The 20039-nt window shown below is 30.7% G+C and overlaps 2 protein-coding genes and 1 long non-coding RNA gene across 4 annotated transcripts; 2 read left to right on the top strand and 1 right to left on the bottom strand.

The window, feature by feature from the left end:
• Positions 1 to 80: 80 nt before the first annotated feature.
• Positions 81 to 2043, top strand: LOC139483210 (ATP-dependent DNA helicase Q1-like). Its single transcript, XM_071267241.1, has 2 exons — positions 81 to 133; positions 1230 to 2043. The coding sequence occupies exons 1-2, from the start codon at positions 81 to 83 to the stop codon at positions 2041 to 2043; spliced, it is 867 nt and encodes a 288-aa protein (XP_071123342.1).
• Positions 2044 to 4215: 2172 nt separating this feature from the next.
• On the bottom strand, positions 4216 to 7383 carry LOC139483168 (uncharacterized). Its single transcript, XM_071267203.1, has 4 exons — positions 6946 to 7383; positions 5797 to 5966; positions 4917 to 5033; positions 4216 to 4497 (listed from the first exon to the last, which is right to left on the bottom strand). Exons 1-4 carry the CDS (start codon positions 7334 to 7336, stop codon positions 4249 to 4251), a joined length of 927 nt encoding a protein of 308 aa, XP_071123304.1. The 5' UTR covers positions 7337 to 7383; the 3' UTR covers positions 4216 to 4248.
• A 5132-nt stretch (positions 7384 to 12515) lies between these two features.
• LOC139481774 (uncharacterized) lies at positions 12516 to 17146 on the top strand. Of its 2 annotated transcripts, XR_011654680.1 has the most exons (3): positions 12516 to 12668; positions 14143 to 14210; positions 16028 to 17146. It is a non-coding gene; the product is annotated as an uncharacterized lncRNA (long non-coding RNA). The 2 variants fall into 2 exon arrangements; XR_011654679.1 differs by lacking the exon at positions 12516 to 12668 and having other exon boundaries at positions 14029 to 14210.
• Positions 17147 to 20039: the final 2893 nt, after the last annotated feature.

The raw sequence follows: 20039 nt of genomic DNA, 5'->3' as shown, positions 1-20039 counted from the left end.
CCTAACAGAAGTTCTTCGATGAACTTTGTTATAATGAAACTTATATTCAATGGCATTCCTAGAGCAATAAATTTAAGGATATGGCATTTTCAAATAAAGCACCAACGAAAACACAAGAACAGGTCATAACCCTGTAGTTTTAAAGTGATTTACATTGGCCCATGTCAGTCATGTTTGTTTTACATATTATAAATTATAGGGTGTTATTTTTCTCAATTGAATTGTTTCTTATTGTTTTCATGTAAGGACCTTTTTTTGTCGACTATAACTGCTAAAGTTTAGTAAACAGACTTTGACAAATAGTAAAACTATTTGCTGGAGCATTGTTTTATGCATCCAGTATTATTTGCATGCATAAATCTTTAATACTGATATTTTTTTACATCTGTTAGAAACTTTGAACTACTGTAAATTCAGAAATTATTGCGCGCATTTATTATTGTGATTCTGTAATTAAAGTTTAAAATGCATTTATAATTTTTAATAATATTCATTATAGCAACCAGTGAAAATTGACATTTATTAAATTAGAATATAATTCGCATTGACTAGTTCTCATCGCAAACATCTAGGTGATCTAGAAATAAAAACATCCCTAGGATGTCTGATCACCTTACCTGTGTAATACACCCACTACAGGTAAATGTACAGGTATTCTTATCAGTTTTTAATTTTTGCGAGCTAGGGAACAGATGTTCTCGTCGCTGCAAAGTTTTCAACAAAATTAGTAATTTAGTTTTTTTCTATTGAAGACTTCTTAAATAACACTATATCTAGTTTTAGTAAAGTTCATAATTTGTTTGATTTTCACCTTAAAATCTATTTAATGAGTTTCTGATCTAAAGACATCTACATGTTTTTATCATTTCCTTCCAGTTATTCAAGATAAAAACAATTTTATTGATAGAACCCAACATATGTACAGTCAATTACAGTGATAAACAACAATGCAAATACACATTGGCATACAAAATATGTACAAATTTTAGACATGTCTCTTTTCCAATCATACTAATTTTCATATCTCCAAAATCATAACACCTCATGACGATCCTGCAGTGACTTGCTCTTGTTAATGAGTCTGAAATTATGATTTTATACTTAAATTTAATATTTAGGTGATGTTATTTCATGTATTTGGAGGCTTTGTTATGTTATTTTATGAAAAAAAGTCATACCCTTTACTGATTTCTTTTCTGCTGTCAAATTTCATATTATTAAAATTGCAGGGGAGAAGATTTCAGACCAAAGTTTAAGCAGATTGGAGAATTAACAGCTCTTTTTCCAAATGCTGCTCACCTAGCTGTAACAGCATCTGCCACACCAAGTTGTATACAATCCCTTTCCAGAATACTTCAGTATATCAACCCAACTATTATTAAAGTAAACCCAGACCGACCGAATTTGTTCCTTGAAATAAAAACAAGATTGTCAAACCTTCAGAAGTTTAGCAAATATGATGATATTGTTGTTCCTCTTGCACAAGAGCTTAAAACTAAGCGGGACAAATTCCCATTAACAATAGTGTACGTAGAAAGTTTAGAAGCATTGGGGTATTTCTACCAATTCATAAATTATGAGTTAAAAGAGGAGCAGTACATAGGTGAGGCAATTCCTGAAAATAGAATTTTTGGCCAGTTTCACAAGGATTATACATCACAAATGAAACAACACATACTGTTTGAACTACGGAAAGAGGAACCAAAACTAAGGTTGGTTTTGGCAACTGTGGCATTGGGGATGGGTCTAGATGCACCCGCAATTACTAAAATCATACATTGTAGGCCCCCAACTACATTGGAGAAATATTTCCAGGAGGTTGGCAGAGCAGGAAGAAAGGGTCAGAAAGCTGAGGCGCTAATGTACTTCAATAACAATGATCTAGCGAAAAATCGTAAGGGTTTATCGGACGCTATGGTGCAGTACTGCAAGACAAAAGATAAATGTCTCAGACTTCAGCTGCTACAATACTTTGGCTTTAATGAAACCAAATTTAATGGACCAATGTATGAATGTTGCAGTTACTGCAGGCAGTTACAATAAACAAAAGTGACAAAGATTAAAATACAGAACCCATTTGAAATGTTCTCTTATAAATAACAGTACATATATTATTCTATTTTGAATGTTTTCACTATAGCCCATAACAAGGTCTTGTAAGGTAGACAATTGTGGCCTAATTTTGATTGAAATTACCATTTCATGATATCACATGAGTAGATCCATTATATTTTGACTTTCAATTTGCTTTACAGTTACCTTACTTAAATATAATTTTTTTAGTGAAAAATGCAATATATTTTTTATAAGACAACTCACTGTTTTACATTGTGTTGACGTGCAGCATTTAATTCAAAATAACAACTTGTTGAATGTTTTTAATAGCCTTATTTTTTATTATGAAAAAAAGCAAAGAAGTAAGTCTGCTTTGACATTTAGACATATATTTCAAAACACTCATTATCCTTGTTAAACCAATACAGTTTAAGCTTAAAAATTCAACCTAACTATTGACCTTATACAGAAATTTCGTTTTTTAAAGGAGTTGTTTTTTTACTTATAGTACACATTTTCATAGCAAAATCATTTCTCAAAATGCTGCAAAAAATATTCAATTACTCTTATAGTATTGTCAAAAATTCCCCTTGTTGAGTGAACCATGGCATGGCTAACATTGAATTCCATCATCATTCAACTTTCTACTTCATATTAATTTATTTACACATCAATAACAGATTTTTTCATTTTTCGTTTTTGATTTTTATAAATTGTATGTATGACCAGTAAATTATTTAAATGCAAGTACATGTATATGTTTTAATTAATCTTCCATGTCACTTTCCTCATCGTCATCATCATGATTGTTATCATCATCTGCCTCACATGGCAAATCCCTTTGCAGTCTGAATATGGTTGATTTCATATTCCTTAAAACACATCAGTATTAAAGTTGAAAGGTGATTGACCTATACCAGTGAATAATGTTAGTGTTCTGTTTTCATGAAAATTCCAAAGATCAAGATCTTTTAGCTTCTTAACTAGAGTACGAATGTCTTCCTCCGATGATCTCTTTTTATGTTTTGTTTTGAAGTCGTTCAATTTCAACATTTTGTCAAAGTTTGTTGTTACATCGTTTATAACTGGTGCTGCTTTTGACATTGCGATAATAGATTTTTCTGTCTTGTTTGCCCCAAGACCTTTGATCAAATCTTTGACTAACTTCACTTCATTTTCCTTGTGCATGTCTGCAGCCTTATTTTTCCCAATACCACCATGGACATTAACAAAAGATGCAGCCCTAACCTCTGCAGCAACATGAGGTGGCAAAGTGAACTCAGTCTTTAGAATGAAGTCAATACATTCGGTAAAATACTTAGAAAGAACTGAGTGTGAGAAAAAAAATGGAATCATTGTCTTAATGATTACATTTGTTCTAACCATATCTCCTTCATGAATAGCATCTTCCATTTGCAAAATAATAAAATACCATTGAAGAAAATTGTGAACATAATTAAACAGGTCATCGTGTCCCTTTTTCACTTCCTGAATAAAAATTGTAATACCATTCACATTTATGCTGCAGCCTTCTTGTAGTCTAGGAACAGGAACTTGTATGATAGTCTGTCTACCATTAATATAGAGTGGAACTACTGCTGTGTTATTGTCTAATGATGCAGAACATTGGTATGCCTGGTTGGCTATCAGTAGTTTTAGATCCACTTTTTTGGGTGCCTGTATATGTATAGATAATATGAATAAAAAAATCTGTGGTATGAATGAACATTTGTTTCATAAACTAAAATCAACTGACTGCAATATACAAGACTGTACTGTGATATATAATTGCTTATATTTACTACATTAAATCTTTCGGCTTTCATGTCCCATCTTATTTGTAAAAATTACTCCACTTTTGACATGACGAAGCCATCAGTAAATGGTGATACAGTTTGTCTAAATTATTTTATGAAACTTGTGATTCCAGAATTATTTTGCCTTTTGACCAATAGAAAGTAAAGTTATCATCCCGATGTCACTGATATGTAAATTCATATACTGTAAGATTGCTGTTTCATTAACAAGACAACTATGATGACGACATACCAAACTATGATATAAAAAACAAACTTAAATGGTCATAGTTAACTTAAACTATTAGAATGTGAAATTAAAGAAAAATATCGGTAATTTACAATAATGAAATAATTTTTTTGATGCATGCAATGTAATTACCCCAAAAATAATGGTTTAACTGATAAGTGTTTTTAGAATTCTATTCATAAATACCTGAGTTTCATAGGGTATGTAAATTTCTGCTATCACTTCCTCCATAATGGCATCAAAAATCTTCTGTTTTGAAGGAGCATGTAACTGTTTAATATTTTTAGGTAACAGTTTGTGGGTTGGTGTGTCGTCCAAGTCTTTCATATCAAATTTTTTCATCACATAATCAAGAAAGTAAGAATGCCCTACAGTAAGGACAAAGTCTTCATGAGCCTAAAAAATAAACCAAAAGAAATAATAAAACAGTATTTTATATAACCAGGTTATTTTTTAAACAAAAAAGTTGAATATAATTTGACAAATTTATACATGTAATTTTGTTATCAAGAGGAAATAAAACAATGAACCTAAAATTGTGTTGATTGCTATGATGCTGTAAAATAAAAGAGTTTTACCAATAACATAAATGCATATTGTTTGTGCCTATCCAAAGTCAGGAGCCTGTAATTTAGTGGTTGTTGTTTGTTTATCTGTTACATATTTGTTTTTCATTAATTTTTTGTACATAAATTTTTTCATATTTCATTGATGTACACATTCTAAAATTGATGAAGACAACATTAATTGGAGATAAATTTAGCTTTCATTTTAAGATCCATTTTTAAAAGTACCTGAACAGTATGCTCACATACCTCAAATCTACTTTTCACCTTTCCATTGACATTTGACCTCTGAATCAAAATCTTCAGGTTTGCCAAAGTCCCCTGGTCTCTGCTATTACCTAATTTCAGAAATCTTTTGGTCGGTTTCTTAAAAAGAAATAAAATAAAAGGATAAGCATAATGTACATGTGAAACTAAAAAGATGTTGTATGATATTACCAATGAGACAACTCTCCCACAGCATGAACAGAGACCAAATGATGTAAAAGTTACAAAAAAGGCACTGAAAGTTTACCATTCTACAAATTAAACTTAAGAATGGCCCTTGTTTCCCTAGTTCTTTTGACTGGTACTCATATACAACCATCTTTTTTTTTACATTGTGGAAGTGTATGAATGATTCTTTCATTATTGAAGACCCTTCATAACTATCAAGATAAAGACCAGATATAAACATGATAAAAACTAGTATGTTCATTGATAATTTGTATTTTCTATGTACCGTGTGCCATTGTGTCCCATCTACATTTACTCTCTCTTCCATTCTCCAATTTGTTACATCACAAATAAAACAATTTAAAATTTCTTAAAAGTCTTTTAGGTGATATACAGCAAAACATCAGGACTAAATATCCATCAGTTAATGCTTAACACTTTTTTTTCTAAGTATACATACATTTCTTTAATGTTTCAATGATTGTATTGATTACATTTTCAAGCCAGTAGCTAATTATTCTGAGAAGATAAAGCTTACATTAGAATGTTTTATAGTTTCTTAGTGGTATCATTGTATGTTTTAGGTATATAAATGATAAATTGTCCATGTTAAGCATTTTTCATTTATAGGATATGTTTTCTACTATTTACTTGTAAGTCTCTTTTGACAGAATGGTTTATACATTTAAAATACCTCTAGAAAGTCTTGAAGAGTGTGGAACAGCTCAATTACCATTGGGTATAACTGATCAAATCTTTCTTGCTTAGCGTGTGCTCCAGCTCTTAGTGTTTTTGCCCCTTGAAATCTGACCCTGGTAAGCTGATCTCCTCCAACTGGAATCTGCAATGTGTCTAGTTCTGCAGCTGAAATGCGATTTTATAATAGAAACCAATCACATGTGAAGATAAGCTCTTAAGAATTCATTCATAATTGATAAAACTATAAAACTTCTTTTTTTTTGGCCTCAATTAATACCAGTAGTCATGTGTAAACAAACTTGTGCTTATACATTGTTATACAAACTATATGTTTATGATATAATTAAAATATGTTTACATGTATTTTTACGCTCAGAAAAGCAGAATATTTTAAAAAAAGTCGATCATGGCAAAGCTATCTAATTAAATGAAGTAGATATACAAGACATATATTCAATTTAGTAGGATTATATATAAAGACATGCATATTAGTCCATCACCAAGATTATATTAGTTCACATAAATATATATATACACAATTGTTGTCTTATTCTACTGGTACAATAACTCTTACCTATAGTACCGGTACAAAGATACTAAAACATCAATATTAAAAATGATAGATTTGGTTTTAGATGTATCTTATAATTTACACAACCAAACATTTTGATCATTGTAAACAGAAGATTTTTTTTATATCTCTCTCTCTCTTTATATATATATATATATATATGCTACATGCATGTGTCTATTTTAAACCATATGCTACATACATACATATACATGATGATTATGTACAGTATACAGTATACAGTATATATATCCATTCCAATATAGTAATTGCTTCGGGTTTCCAGGGCTCGAACCTGGTGTCCAACTAAAAGAAGAAAGACAGCACCAAAAAACCCTTATAATGCAATTGGAGGACATACATACATGTATAAATGCTTATAAGAAAACTATCCAATTAATGTACTTAAAAAAGGGATATCACCAAGATGGAAAAGATTATATCATTGACCTAATTGCATTCTGACTTGGGACAGGTGCAAAAATGCAGTAGGGTTAAACATGTTTGTGAGATCTCAACCCTCCCCTTATACTTCTAACCAATGTCAAATACCTCTACATGAAAAATACCAACCTCTGCCAGCTTTTCTATACCATCTGTTAATCATTTCAATGTATTCATCCATAATTCTGACACATCCGTCATAGGAGCATTCATTGTTCAAGGAAAGAGGGAGCATATGTACCACAGATTTTCTTTTCATCTCTTCTTTGTGAGGATGATCTATATGATCTGGCAAAACTTTCTTCATCCATTGAAATCCTGGCATGTATTCAACAAGAATACGTCCTAAAAGAATCTTTAGACTATTTTTATACACCAATATCTCGGCTTCATTTGGTAAGAAGATTTCCAGGCTTGGTTCAGGGGAATCATGGTGCACAATAGGCTGTTTTTCAATTGAAATTCTGTTTAAAACAAAATTTGTAGCGAAAAAGTGGTAGTCCTTGTTTGTATTGGTCATTCTAACATCATTTGTGTTAACACGAATGTCTAAATTGTCCCCATTGAGTTTACCATTTTTGCCATCAGAAACATCTCTTATCAATTTTTCTTCCAGCTGTTCGCCAAATTCTCTGATAATGTTTCTTTTCGAACTTTCAGATAATGTCAGATGTATACTATGCAATCGATTTAATAACTAAAATAAGAAAGAAAACATGCAATATCTGGTGACTATTTGTATTCAATAATATCAAAGAAGAAAAGATCTGTAATAATCTGTTAATGGTTTTCAATTAATGACTGCTTATCATGATTATTTGCTCTTGAAAAATATCAAATGTATCCTTCTGACTAAATCTGTTCATTTTATACAAAACAAGGTTAATCTAGATATTTCACCTCCACAGTATTTTTTATGCCACTTTTTGCATGATCTTCATGATTTTAATTTTTAAAAATAGAATTTGTAAAATTGTTTTTAATCAAAATTTTTGCAGGCAATATTGAAATTTCATCCCATTATCACCTAATTACTAATCATGAATTGTCTATTGTCATAATCATGATAATAATTTTTTTTGAGAACTCCTCAATGGAGAAGGTACCTAATAATAGGATAAAAAATTGTCACTCTGAGGGGGGTGGTGAGCAAGACTAAACTTTGGTTTAATTTTATCAATAGTACAACTGAAGTCAATGATAGGGACCATCTTAACTGCGTTGTAGGGTATGCATGATTTGGTCATTGTTGAATACGGTACATCGACCATCAAGACGAAGAACTGTAATAAAAGCCCTGTTCATTGATAACTTGTAATTTTTCTATGTATATTGTGCAATATTGTCTCTTGTTAATATACTCCTATCCTTTATTTTTTTTTTTAAAGATAATAGAAATTGAATGATTTCCATAACTCTATTTATCTTTTGGTAAATTACCATCAAAGAATGATCTGTCTATACCTTATTATCTGCATGGCAACGAATCAACAAAGCTGAGAAGATCTTTTGAATGCAAGATGCACGTACATTTCTACTATGAAGGATCATTCCATAAATTGTTGCTATAGTGGCTACTCTTTTCTCTATTGACTCATGTTTTCCTAAGGAATGTACTAAAACCTAAAAGAGTAAATTGTTTAAATATCTTGCTTGTATGTTAATTTGAAATTGAAATGTCAATGTCCATTTTACAATCATGAAAATGGGAATACTTAACAACTAATATAAAATATATATCTTGTTTATCATTATTCGACAGCATCTTTAATAAGAAGTTAATATAGAATAGACTAGTTTAATTTCATCAAATTAGGGCCCTTGGATGGCATATTACATACAATATTATCATTACACATTAACAAAGTTATATAATATAAACAACGGTATGTCTAGCGTTAATAAGATATTGCCATTTTTGAAATCACCCTTGATCCAAGTGCAACAGGGAAGCTATTGTTACCATGAAATTTATAAAATGAAATAAACCTAAATATGCATTGATATTCAATAATGATATTCAAATTTTAGCAGGCTTTTTCCCCTGACATTATAATTGTACATGCAATTCTTGCTGTCAGCTTAAAGATTCAAATGTGCACTGTCAAAATTTGAGTCAACTTAATAGTGAAAACTACAATAAACATGTAGTGTTCTCCCCAGGGCCTTAAGGCACTATGGTAACCATCTGTTTAGATTTTGCAAAAGTGTAAATTATTAACATTTCTATGCACAAATTAAACCTGAATGTTGATGACGCTTATACCAGAATTTGTGATTGTTAAGCCTTGATTTCACGTCTTTTGTTGAAGCTAAAAAATACATTAACCTGTAGCAAAGCTGGACAGTGTGTATTCATTTCAAGAATACATGCTGAAAACATGTCAGAATTCTGTAGTCTTCCAATATCATTCTTCAGAAGAAGGCTCTTTGTGTTTCCAAGTTCAGAAAGCTGCTTACTGATCTCTTTGCAAATACTGTCATACTCACTGCAAAAAAAAATGATTTTGAGACTTTCATCATCTTTTTCTTCATAAATATTTAAAATGGTCAACTTTATTGATGTTCTCTAACTATAAATTATAAATATTAAAAAGTCAAGTTTTCAATACAATTAACTGAAAGTCTTCAAGTACAATTTCATATTTATTGATTTAAATAGTCATATTTAATAGAATTAAAAAAATAAAAAATAAATCATAAATTTTAAAAACAAAATGACATTATTTTCAATTTTCCATTACATAGTCTACATGTATTTGACATTATTTGGACATTGAATTATAGATTGTTAATATGAGGAGATTTTAAGACTTAATGAGTGTTATGTACATTAATTTTAATTATATTTCATAAGATACTGTAATTAAATTTTACATAACAAGTTAAAGTTCAGAAACTATGGAATACTATATAATAATAGGTTGTATGAGTACATAATGCAACAGCATGAAGGTTAGATGATTTACAAGGCAATATGTAAAAGAGAGTCAGACATTGACAGAAAAAGCAGAATATTTAAAATAAAAAAGAGTCAATCATTGCACCTAAGAAAAGCTATCTAATGAAATGAAGTAGATATACAAGACATATATTCAATTTAGTAGGATAATATATAAAGACATGCATATAAGTCCATCACCAAGATTATATTAGTTCACATACATAAATACAATTGTTGTGCTATTCTACTGGTACAATAACTCTTACCTATGGTACTGGTACAAAGATACTGAAACATCAATATTAAAAAAAAAAAGATTGGGTTTTAGATGTATCTTATTTACACAACCAAATATTTTGATCATTGCAAACAGAAGATTTTTTTTATATCTCTCTATATATATGCTACATGCATGTGTCTACATGGTCTATTTTAAACCATATGGTACATACATACATATACATGATGATTATGTACAGTATTCAGTATACAGTATATATATCCATTCCAATATAGTAATTGCTTCGGGTTCCCAGGGCTCGAACCTGGTGTCCAACTAAAAGAAGAAAAACAGCGCCAAAAAACCCTTATTATGCAATTGGAGGACATACATACATGTATAAATGTTCAATTATAATTTATAAGAAAGGGGTGAGTTATTCTTCTGTGAACTTAAGATGTTATGATCTTTATCATCACTCTTACCTTTTTCGACAAAGATACTTACATGTTAATATCAACATTTTATTTTCTTTAGGTGCATATATATGGTAATTATAAATATGTATTGAATTACAAGTTCTACAATTTACATGGTACATGTATCTATCATTCACTGACACACATGTAAACTTTAAATTTTAGACTGATTATAATATTATGTGTGATCTACATAATAAATAAATAAATATAATGTTACATGATAAAATTAGTCTTGATTGTCAATTAAAATGTATTGTACACAAGATGAACTTCTCAAATATACTTTGTGTGGCTGCATAAAGTCTGGTTATCTTAAATCATAAATTAAGCCAGTGATATATGTCGGTTAAAAGCTCATTTCAGCTTATGTTGTCTCTGTTTGTATACCTTGCCGACTCCAAATAAAGTTTATTTATTCATTTATTATTATTATATATATACCTGTCCAAATTTTGGCACAGTAAAGCCTCAATCTGGTTGCTGTCTTGGTCACTGATTTGTCTGATGTCATATGAAGGTGAACCCTTTGTATATGAATGGTCATGGTCGTGACCATTGTCAAAATCAATCCGACGTCTAGAAACACCGGATCTTTCCTTTACATTTAGACTAGTATGGGTATTTAACTTCTCGAATGATCGGACCAGAGATGAAATAACTGGTTCTCTTTTGGGTGTTAATCTGAATCTCAATTCTGATGCTGGTGTTGAGGCCAATCTCTTCTTACTGTTCTTAGCAGTTGGAGTCTTTATTAGTTGGTCATTTGTAGTAGGTTCATTATTGACATTCTCAGATTTTAAAATTGCATGAGATAATTTCTCTTTGATATTTTTAAAAGTTTTAACAATATTTACACAGTGGTCACATATAACAGTATTGCTGATAAGTCTAAAGTCGATTGTATTTTCAAATAATAACTGAAGGTTTGATTTAATATTGTCAAGTTCACTTTTTTTACTGAAAAGGCCGAAATATTTACTCTTTCTTAAATGGATGTCTACGAGAAAACCATGCAAAATCAAAAAAAAATTATGAAAGGGGTTGTGGAATTTTCAGCTGATTTTGGGTTCCTAGTAAAGTATTAAGTACATCTAATAGTTCTATGGTTAAAAAATGACAATTTATCTCAAATTATGTGAATACAGGGCAATTCTTGTTTAGTACCAAATTTGCTGGAAAATGTTGTTGAAAATGGACATTTTGGGTTTTTTTTTATTGAATAGTTCAAAGTATTATATGACAAAAAAATTTGTTTGGCCTTAAAATTCAGACTTTCTACTAAAATAAACTGTAATTTGGATCTTATTTCAACCTTTATTTTTGTTTTTATTTTTATTGACATAATTGTGTTTTTCTTAAATTTGAAATCAGCCTGTACTGAAAATGTCCATAAAACCTCAAAAGTCACTCAAATTGAAAAAAATATTTTGTTAAACGTTATGGTTCACTACAAACTAGTATTCCTTAACGGGATTTTGGTTGCAAATTGATATAAGCTTATTTGAATGAAAGATGAAAAACTTAAAAATATAGCTAAAATTATCTCCCTTTGTAAAACTCTTCACAATAAAAGGTAGATTTAGTGCCAATAACAGAAGGAGGGAAATCAACAAATGTGCAGAAGGATAGGAAATAATGATATTTTTGATGAGTACGGTGTAGCCAAAAACTTATTTTTATTGAAAGAGTGTAACAAAGACATAGCAAACCATGTGGCAAAGACATTCCCACTGCCACTGGGATAAGTCTGATCCTGATCAGATAGTCTAGACATGACTCATGAGGCTAGACCATCACTATCATGAGACCCCTCATGGGGGGGGGGGGTCCTAGTAATCACATAATCACCATTTTTTTGCCAATATAATCACATAATCATTAAATATTTGCTTATCTTTAGTAATCAAATAATCATAAACTAAAATACAGTCCTAGGTAATCAAATAATCATGAAATATTTGGCTTAATAATCAAATAATCATTAAAAAAACGGCCAAGTAATCACATAATCAAAAACCCCATGAGGGCCCTCTATCATGTCTAGGTTTTTCAGACTCACATTTTAAAATGCATATGCTGCAAACATGGACAGGAGTTGGATTGCAGTAGACAAGAAGACAAAATGAGTTGCTGCCATCCTTTCATGACCCTTCCAAATCTAGCAACGGAAATTTTAAAGCAAAACTTTCAGTTTCAGTTGGTTCTGGTAAGTTTGTTATTTTTTTTTTGTGGTTAGAAAAAGCAATTTGACACCATAAAAAGACCTACTGTAGAAACATCACATCTGATTCAAAACATAAATATCGGAAGAAGAGCATAGACCATTTCTCTTTGGGGGAAAAAAAAGGGGGGGGGGGGTATTAACATAATTTTCTTGAAGCAAACACTGATTTAATTTTCATTGACATACATTTATAATGATTTAAAATTCTTCTGAAACTAAAAGATTTATGTGTTTGCCTTGTAAAGTTTAATAGAAAAACTTTTTTCTCTATCAGTCTCTCAAGAATCATGATAAAATATATATTCTATTACAAAACCCTCCGGTATCAGGTCTGTTCGCCCTGAGTTTGTTTGACAAATTGTCAATAGAGTCCATTGACTCTGGGTTTTTTTTCTCCTAATTTAAAAATAATGGTTGCTTCAAATCCTTTTTTTTTAAAATACAACCCATTGAAATAGAAAACATTCAGTAGATAGATATAGGAAGATGTGGTATGAGTGCCAATGAGACAACTATCCATCCAAATAACAATTTATTAAAGTAAACCATTATAGGTCAATGTACGGCCTTCAACACAGAGCCATGGCTCACACGGAACAACAAGCTATAAACATGATAAAGGACCCCTAAATTACTAGTGTAAAATCCTTCGAACAGGAAAATCAATGGTCTAATTTATATTAAAAAAAGGAGAAAGGAGAAACACGTATAAATTACATAAACATACAAAAACTACTGTACATTTATGCCAACTAAAAAGTATGTGTGGTAACCGCACTACCCTTACCTACCTTTATTTTTATCCCTACCCTAAAGATTTTTGTGACAGGTTTTGATTAAGCACTGTTAAAGTCACAATATAGCTCCCAAAGAGTTGTGAATTTCCTGTCTTTATTCATTCCTTTACCAGTACTACATGTACATTGTACAATGCAGCTAGATTGATACAATATATGGTTCTCAATCTCAAAAAAATGTTTTACAAATTATGAGCTGTTATTTTTCTCTCTAAAAATTGGTTACTGTGAGACTTTTTCTTTACATTTCCTTAGTGCAGGTCCTGTATGGCTGTATCACAGTTATAAACATGGAAAGAGACCTTGTACATGTCTTTACTTCTATCGTTAATAAAATAGAATCTGAATAGAATATGCTACAAATGTATTCCAAATTAAAGGGCCCAGAAGGGGCAACATGAGATTATAACATTACAGATTACTCAGATAAAACAAATTCAAAATAACAATACTGAAGAAATGAATTACTTGATGATGTGATTGATATCATAGCATTTATGACATCTACACAAATTAATTATCATATCTACAAAAAAAAATTTTCAATGAACCAATGCATTATGTTAAGCCAACTTAATGTACAATGTACATGTAGATGTAACTCACTGTACTGATCATGCAAATGTACAAATATACAATATTTTATTTCTTATCAACAGGTTAATGTTGAAGATGGAAAAGCACAAAAATAATGTTAAAATGAAAGCAGATATGATAGATCACATAGGTAAATATATGATATAATTGATAAAAAAAATGAATCAAACAAGTCATAACAAGAGACTACTAAATAGACAGCAAATAAGACCTGTGTTGTGGCATTATTTGTGAAATATAATCATATATAGAAATTGGAAATTGACCAGTTACATTTATTATTGTAAAAACATGATAAATAATCAATGAATTAGATTAACCCTTCAATTTTAACAATCTGGTGAACAAAAAGTAAACATAACACACAGAACACTCAAATAATTTTTTTATGATCAATTAAGGGCCATATCAGTACAATTTACACAACAAAATTTTCATTACTCATCATTGGAATTGTTCTCTTTATAAGAACTAAACCTAGAAAAAAATATGTTTTCTTGTCAGCTTGACACTGATATCCTCATTTATATATATAGTATACATGCATTTATGGTAAACCTGAAGACTACATTTGTATTTTTCATTTTTGAAAAAACACTTTTACCATTATTACAGCTATTTTCCTAATGCGTGTAGCGTAAAACTTTGATAGGTTTGCTTGCTCTGTTTGTATAAATATTGATTCAAGCTTTGTAATTAAGGTTGATATCTTCAAACAATAAATATAGGCATATTTGAACCTTTATGGAGTACTTTTAAATTTAATTAGACGTTATGTCAATTGCAATTGTATAGTATACAAACAAACCATGCAAGCTAACCGAAGTCTTAGATTTACATGCCTTAGGAAATTAGCTGTAAAATTAATTATATATTTTATTCCTATGCTTATTGTTTTACCAATTTCAAATGTGTTGGATTGTTTTTAAATTGGTCTATATCAGCTAAAGGGTCAAAAGGGTCCAAAGTTAAACTTGATTTCATAAAACAATTGAATAATTGGTGTTCTTTGATATTATGCAAAATTAAAAGGTGTATTGTACTTTTTTGGGTTAAATACTTCTTATATGTTTAGATTTTTAATATTCGTTTTCAAATTGCAAAAAAGATCATGGGGGCAAAAAAACCTTTGTTAGTTTATTAAAATATTATTGAAGTTTTTTTTTCTATGCTAAATGTTATCATGCATTTAGCATGTTTAGATTTATAATTTGGGCTCAGTTTTCAAGTTGATTCAAATTGGGGTCCAAACTTTAACTTTGTTTAAATTCATTAAAAATTGCATATATGGGGTTCTTTGATATGATAAATCTAATCATGTCTTTTAAACTTTAGATTTTGGATATTGGCACAAGTCCAATTTCAAAATCATCAGTTCTTTTACCACATTTATTCTGTGTCAGAAACCTACATGTATGATGTGTCTAATAATTCATTACAATCCAAATTCTGAACTGTATCATGTGAATCAAGTTTGAATGTAGTGTCTATAAAGTGCTCCCCCCCCCCCCCCCCCCCCCCCCAACCTGATGAAGGTGCAATCTCTGTATTTGTAATAGAATGTACCCTTGAGCTGTTTTATTCTCATTGTTGAAGGTTGTACAGAGGCATTACATTCATTTCATTTGAACTTTTGTGGATATTTGTCTCATTTGCAATCAATACTCATCCCCCTATTTTTGTATATTCATAATGTCATTAATACAAGATGAAATCTGCAAAATTAACTTCATTAAAATTAAGTTTGCTGCAGCTTGGAATAAGAAAAAAATCAAATTTAGGTCCATTTTTAGCTAGTATACTTTATTTCTTATTCTATGTACTGGAATGTCAGAGTTGTGATAATCGAAACACATTTTACACTAAGACAAAGTTAATAAGTAATTTCTTTTTAGAAAATTTCAATCATTTAATGTATAACAATTGTCTTCTTATTATTTTTTACAGACATTTGGTGATCCAAAAATAACTGGAGTTCATGAAAGAAGATTGATTGCTGAGACACATTTTTGTTGATAAACATGTTTATGATGAAGAAAAACTTAGATAATATGACTGATACTTGAATAAGGCTCTGATCTGTCTTTGATTTTTCCTGTTGATGTTAAAAAATTGCAAGCTCAAATAAAAATAAATTGAAATGAAACTCATATGCTTTGAAAAAAAGGAAAAAAACGGCAATGTGAATCTCGCTGAAGTCTTGAAAACCACCAAGTCAACACACAGTTGCAACACAAATGAGAAGAGAGAGATATTTGCTAGGAAATAGAATGTTCTCACTGTCTCACCATCAGCAAGGCTTTCTTATCAGCGAATAAGAAGTCTAAAATTACTTCTGTATTTAAAGGTCATCAGTATTGAAGACAATAAAGAAGATTACGAATGTACTTGGCCATTTGATAAACATAATAATATTTTCATTTGTCAGAAATTGTTTCTTAGATTGACTAACTAGTTTTATTCATTGAATTATTAGTAAATTACCTTTCATAGTTCATGTAGTTACATATATGTAAATTATTATAAGATAGTATGGAAACAATTTAATACTTCCCTAAAATCCATACCTAATGCAACAATTGTCTTGTGCTGCTAAGTCAATTCGAATTATTTTTTATGTATGTTTATAATAATCTTATTCTTGCATGTAAGCACCATTTAGTGTTATTGTATCATCTTCATTGATTGTTAAATATAATACTAATGCTATAAAAAATAATAACATTTATGATAATTTATACAGATTGAGATATTTAAAAATGTATCACTATCAATGCTAATAGAGAATTTATAAATTTAGACCTTTTTTTATGAGAATTTTAGAAAGTACTACAACAAAAGCAAACCAAGAGTATATGCTCAAATGCACTATTAACACTCTCTCCAGATAACCAAATAGAGATATGTTTATATTTTATTAAATTGATGAAGTGTATGTTAGTTTAAATTAATATGTACATGCAATTTTAAGGTTTTAAAAATCAGCATTTTTATTGGATTATCTCCCTTTGTACAATAGAAATTCAGATTTTATCCACACTGTCTCAGGTACTCATGATCAAAATGACTTATATGGTAACCAGCATGCAAGTAAAAGGTTGCAACATGTCTTAATTTTGTTTACCTGTCAGACACAACTTCTGTATGTCAATACTTAAGATTTTTCAATATGATGAACTTGACATTGAATTTCATATCATTTTTCAGTAACCAGAATACAACTTTAGTAATTAGCAAGCTGCAATAACCAAAAATGGGATTACTAGGAAGAAATGAATGGATTTTACTCTTTAAAGTAATAGGGACAAGTGTACTAAAGGAATTTGGAATTAAAAAAAATACCAAAAAAAAATTGTCTTTGGCAGCTCCCCCCTTTTTTAAGCCTTATGCTTACTATTGTTTGTGACACAAAAATCCATTTCACTTTGAATTTTCTATTTGATTTACCTATATTGCATGTTACAATCTGTATAATTCAAGTATTTATTTTTGAATGCTTGGTTTCATTAAAATATGAGACTTTCCTCAATTTATTGCGAAAATACAAAAAAAAGGGGGGGGAGGCTATCTAAATGATCAATAAAATCTATAAAATTAATTTGCAACCGAAATCCCTTCAAAATATTTTGAACCAAAGAAAATGCAAAGCATTTCTGAAATTTAGGGTAAATTAAAGCGACTTTTGGGCTGTAGTGTCTGTTTTAGTGTGATTAGATGAAAAGGCCATATTTTTTATCATTTTATGTGTTTTGCCACACCCTTATTTTCTATATATATATCATTATGTTTAATGAAATTATGTGATTTATACTTCATACACATCCTATCTGTGCTATTATAGTATTTAAACACTCAGAAGTATTATAGTATTTATTTCTATTTGAGAAATTTATGAAATCTATGCATTTCAGTAAATGCATCTATAAATAAACTCGAAAATACCCTAAATCCCTATCGTTGCCATGGTTACCAGCAGTGTAAGGGCTTCAAACTTGCATGACTTTCATATGAGGTCAACCTGAACATGTCAGCAAAGTTTCATCAAAATCAAACAACTTTGCATGGTGTTGTGTATTTATAACTGCATTTGGGTTCTTATATATATAACACAACTATACTAAATAAACGTGACTGCTTCTATAACTACATTTTATTAAACTGAACTATTTCATAGATACATACATAGAAAAGTATGAAAGATAGAAACCAGATGATATTTAATTGCCTTATTGTTTACAATGTCGGATTCTCTGCTGTAGGTTAAAAACTGCGTAGTATTTATAATCCGGTGATTTATAATAGAAGATAAAATAAACAGTCACATAAAATGTCAAAACACTATAGTTCCTCCCTGCTAATTCCAAACGTGTGATCACGTGTTCGCGTGATAAGAATTATGAATGAAAATTGACCTAGCAAATTGAAAACAAATATAAAGAGTATAGATAGAAAGATAGGTCATGCAGTTTACAATATTTTCTCAATATCATGCAAGATCAGACCCTGGTCTGATTATGATTACACGAGGGTTATTATGCCTCATAATGTGTAACCATAAAAGTCCTATTTATGCACACTGACTATTCCATTTCGGCAATTAATCTTTTTGGTGGATTTCGTTCTCTTAGTGGATTTCGTCGCGGCATTGACATTTCATTGTTTTTGGTTTGCTCCGATGATTTTTCGGCCACATGTTGTTGTGTGCGTGTCTCCGTATTGTCAACTATAATGTTATCGTTTTCGATTGATTGTTCATACGATTTTGGCATTTGAGTAGACTTTAATTGTTCTGTATGCCTTCTCCATGTGTGTCCGTTGTCAGTTGAAACTTTATACATGAGTGGTCCTTCACGCTCGCTTATAATTCCTGCTACCCACGGATCTTTTCCTCTATAGTCCTTTGCAATAACTCTTTCGCCTACTTCAAATTGTCTATCCTTCTTATTCATTCTTATTTCGCAAGATTTTTCCTGGCTCACTCTAACGGTGTTTCGTAAGTTTGGTTTTAACAAATGAAGTCTAGATCTTAAGTCCCTTCCTAGAAACAGTTTTGATGGTGTTTCGTGGGTGCTAGTGTGTGGTGTCTGGCGATACGTCAGCAAGAAGTTTGCGATCTTTTTGTTTACATCACCAGATTCCCATTTCATTGCTTTCATTGACTGTTTAAATGTTTGAATAAATCTCTCAACAAGTCCATTTGTTGCTGGATGATAGGGTGCTGACTTCGTGTGTTTTATTCCATTTTGTCTCAAGAATTCTGCGAATTCTGCGGATGCAAAACTTGGTCCATTATCCGATACAATATGAGCAGGTACTCCATTTCTAGCAAATACTTGTCTCATAATGTCAATTGTTTTTGTTGCTGTAATCGATTTCATTTCGAAAACCTCAGGCCACTTGCTATGCGCGTCCACCATAACAAAAAACATTCTGTTTATAAACGGTCCTGCGTAGTCTATATGGACTCGTTGCCATGGTGTCTCGGGCCATTCCCATGGGTGTAACGGTGTTAGTGCTGGTGCGTGCTGATTTATCTGGCATCCAGTGCAGCTTTTGACTAAATGTTCAATGTCACTGTCTATACCGGGCCACCAGACATGTCCTCTGGCCAACGCCTTCATTTTCACCACTCCCGGGTGACTACTATGAAGTAATTCTAGAATTCGATTCCTGAATTTAATCGGAATTATGACTCTTATTCCCCACAGAAGGCAACCATGACTAACAGTTAATTCATTTCTGCGAGTGAAATAAGGTTTCATTAACGAATCGTCCGTTATTTCCCATCCGTTCATTGCTTGGTACAAAACTGATGCTAATACCTTTTCTTTTCGAGTTTCACGTTGAATTTCGGCGCTCGTAATTGGAAGGTCCTCAATTTGTAACACGTGAAAAAGATCATCTGCGTCTTCACTGTTAATGTTCATGTCACTTTGCATCGGTAGTCGCGATAATGCGT

The sequence above is a fragment of the Mytilus edulis genome, chromosome 7, assembly GCF_963676685.1.
Source record: "Mytilus edulis chromosome 7, xbMytEdul2.2, whole genome shotgun sequence".
Lineage (NCBI taxonomy): Eukaryota > Metazoa > Mollusca > Bivalvia > Mytilida > Mytilidae > Mytilus > Mytilus edulis.
This window is presented reverse-complemented; position numbering and strand designations above follow the sequence as displayed.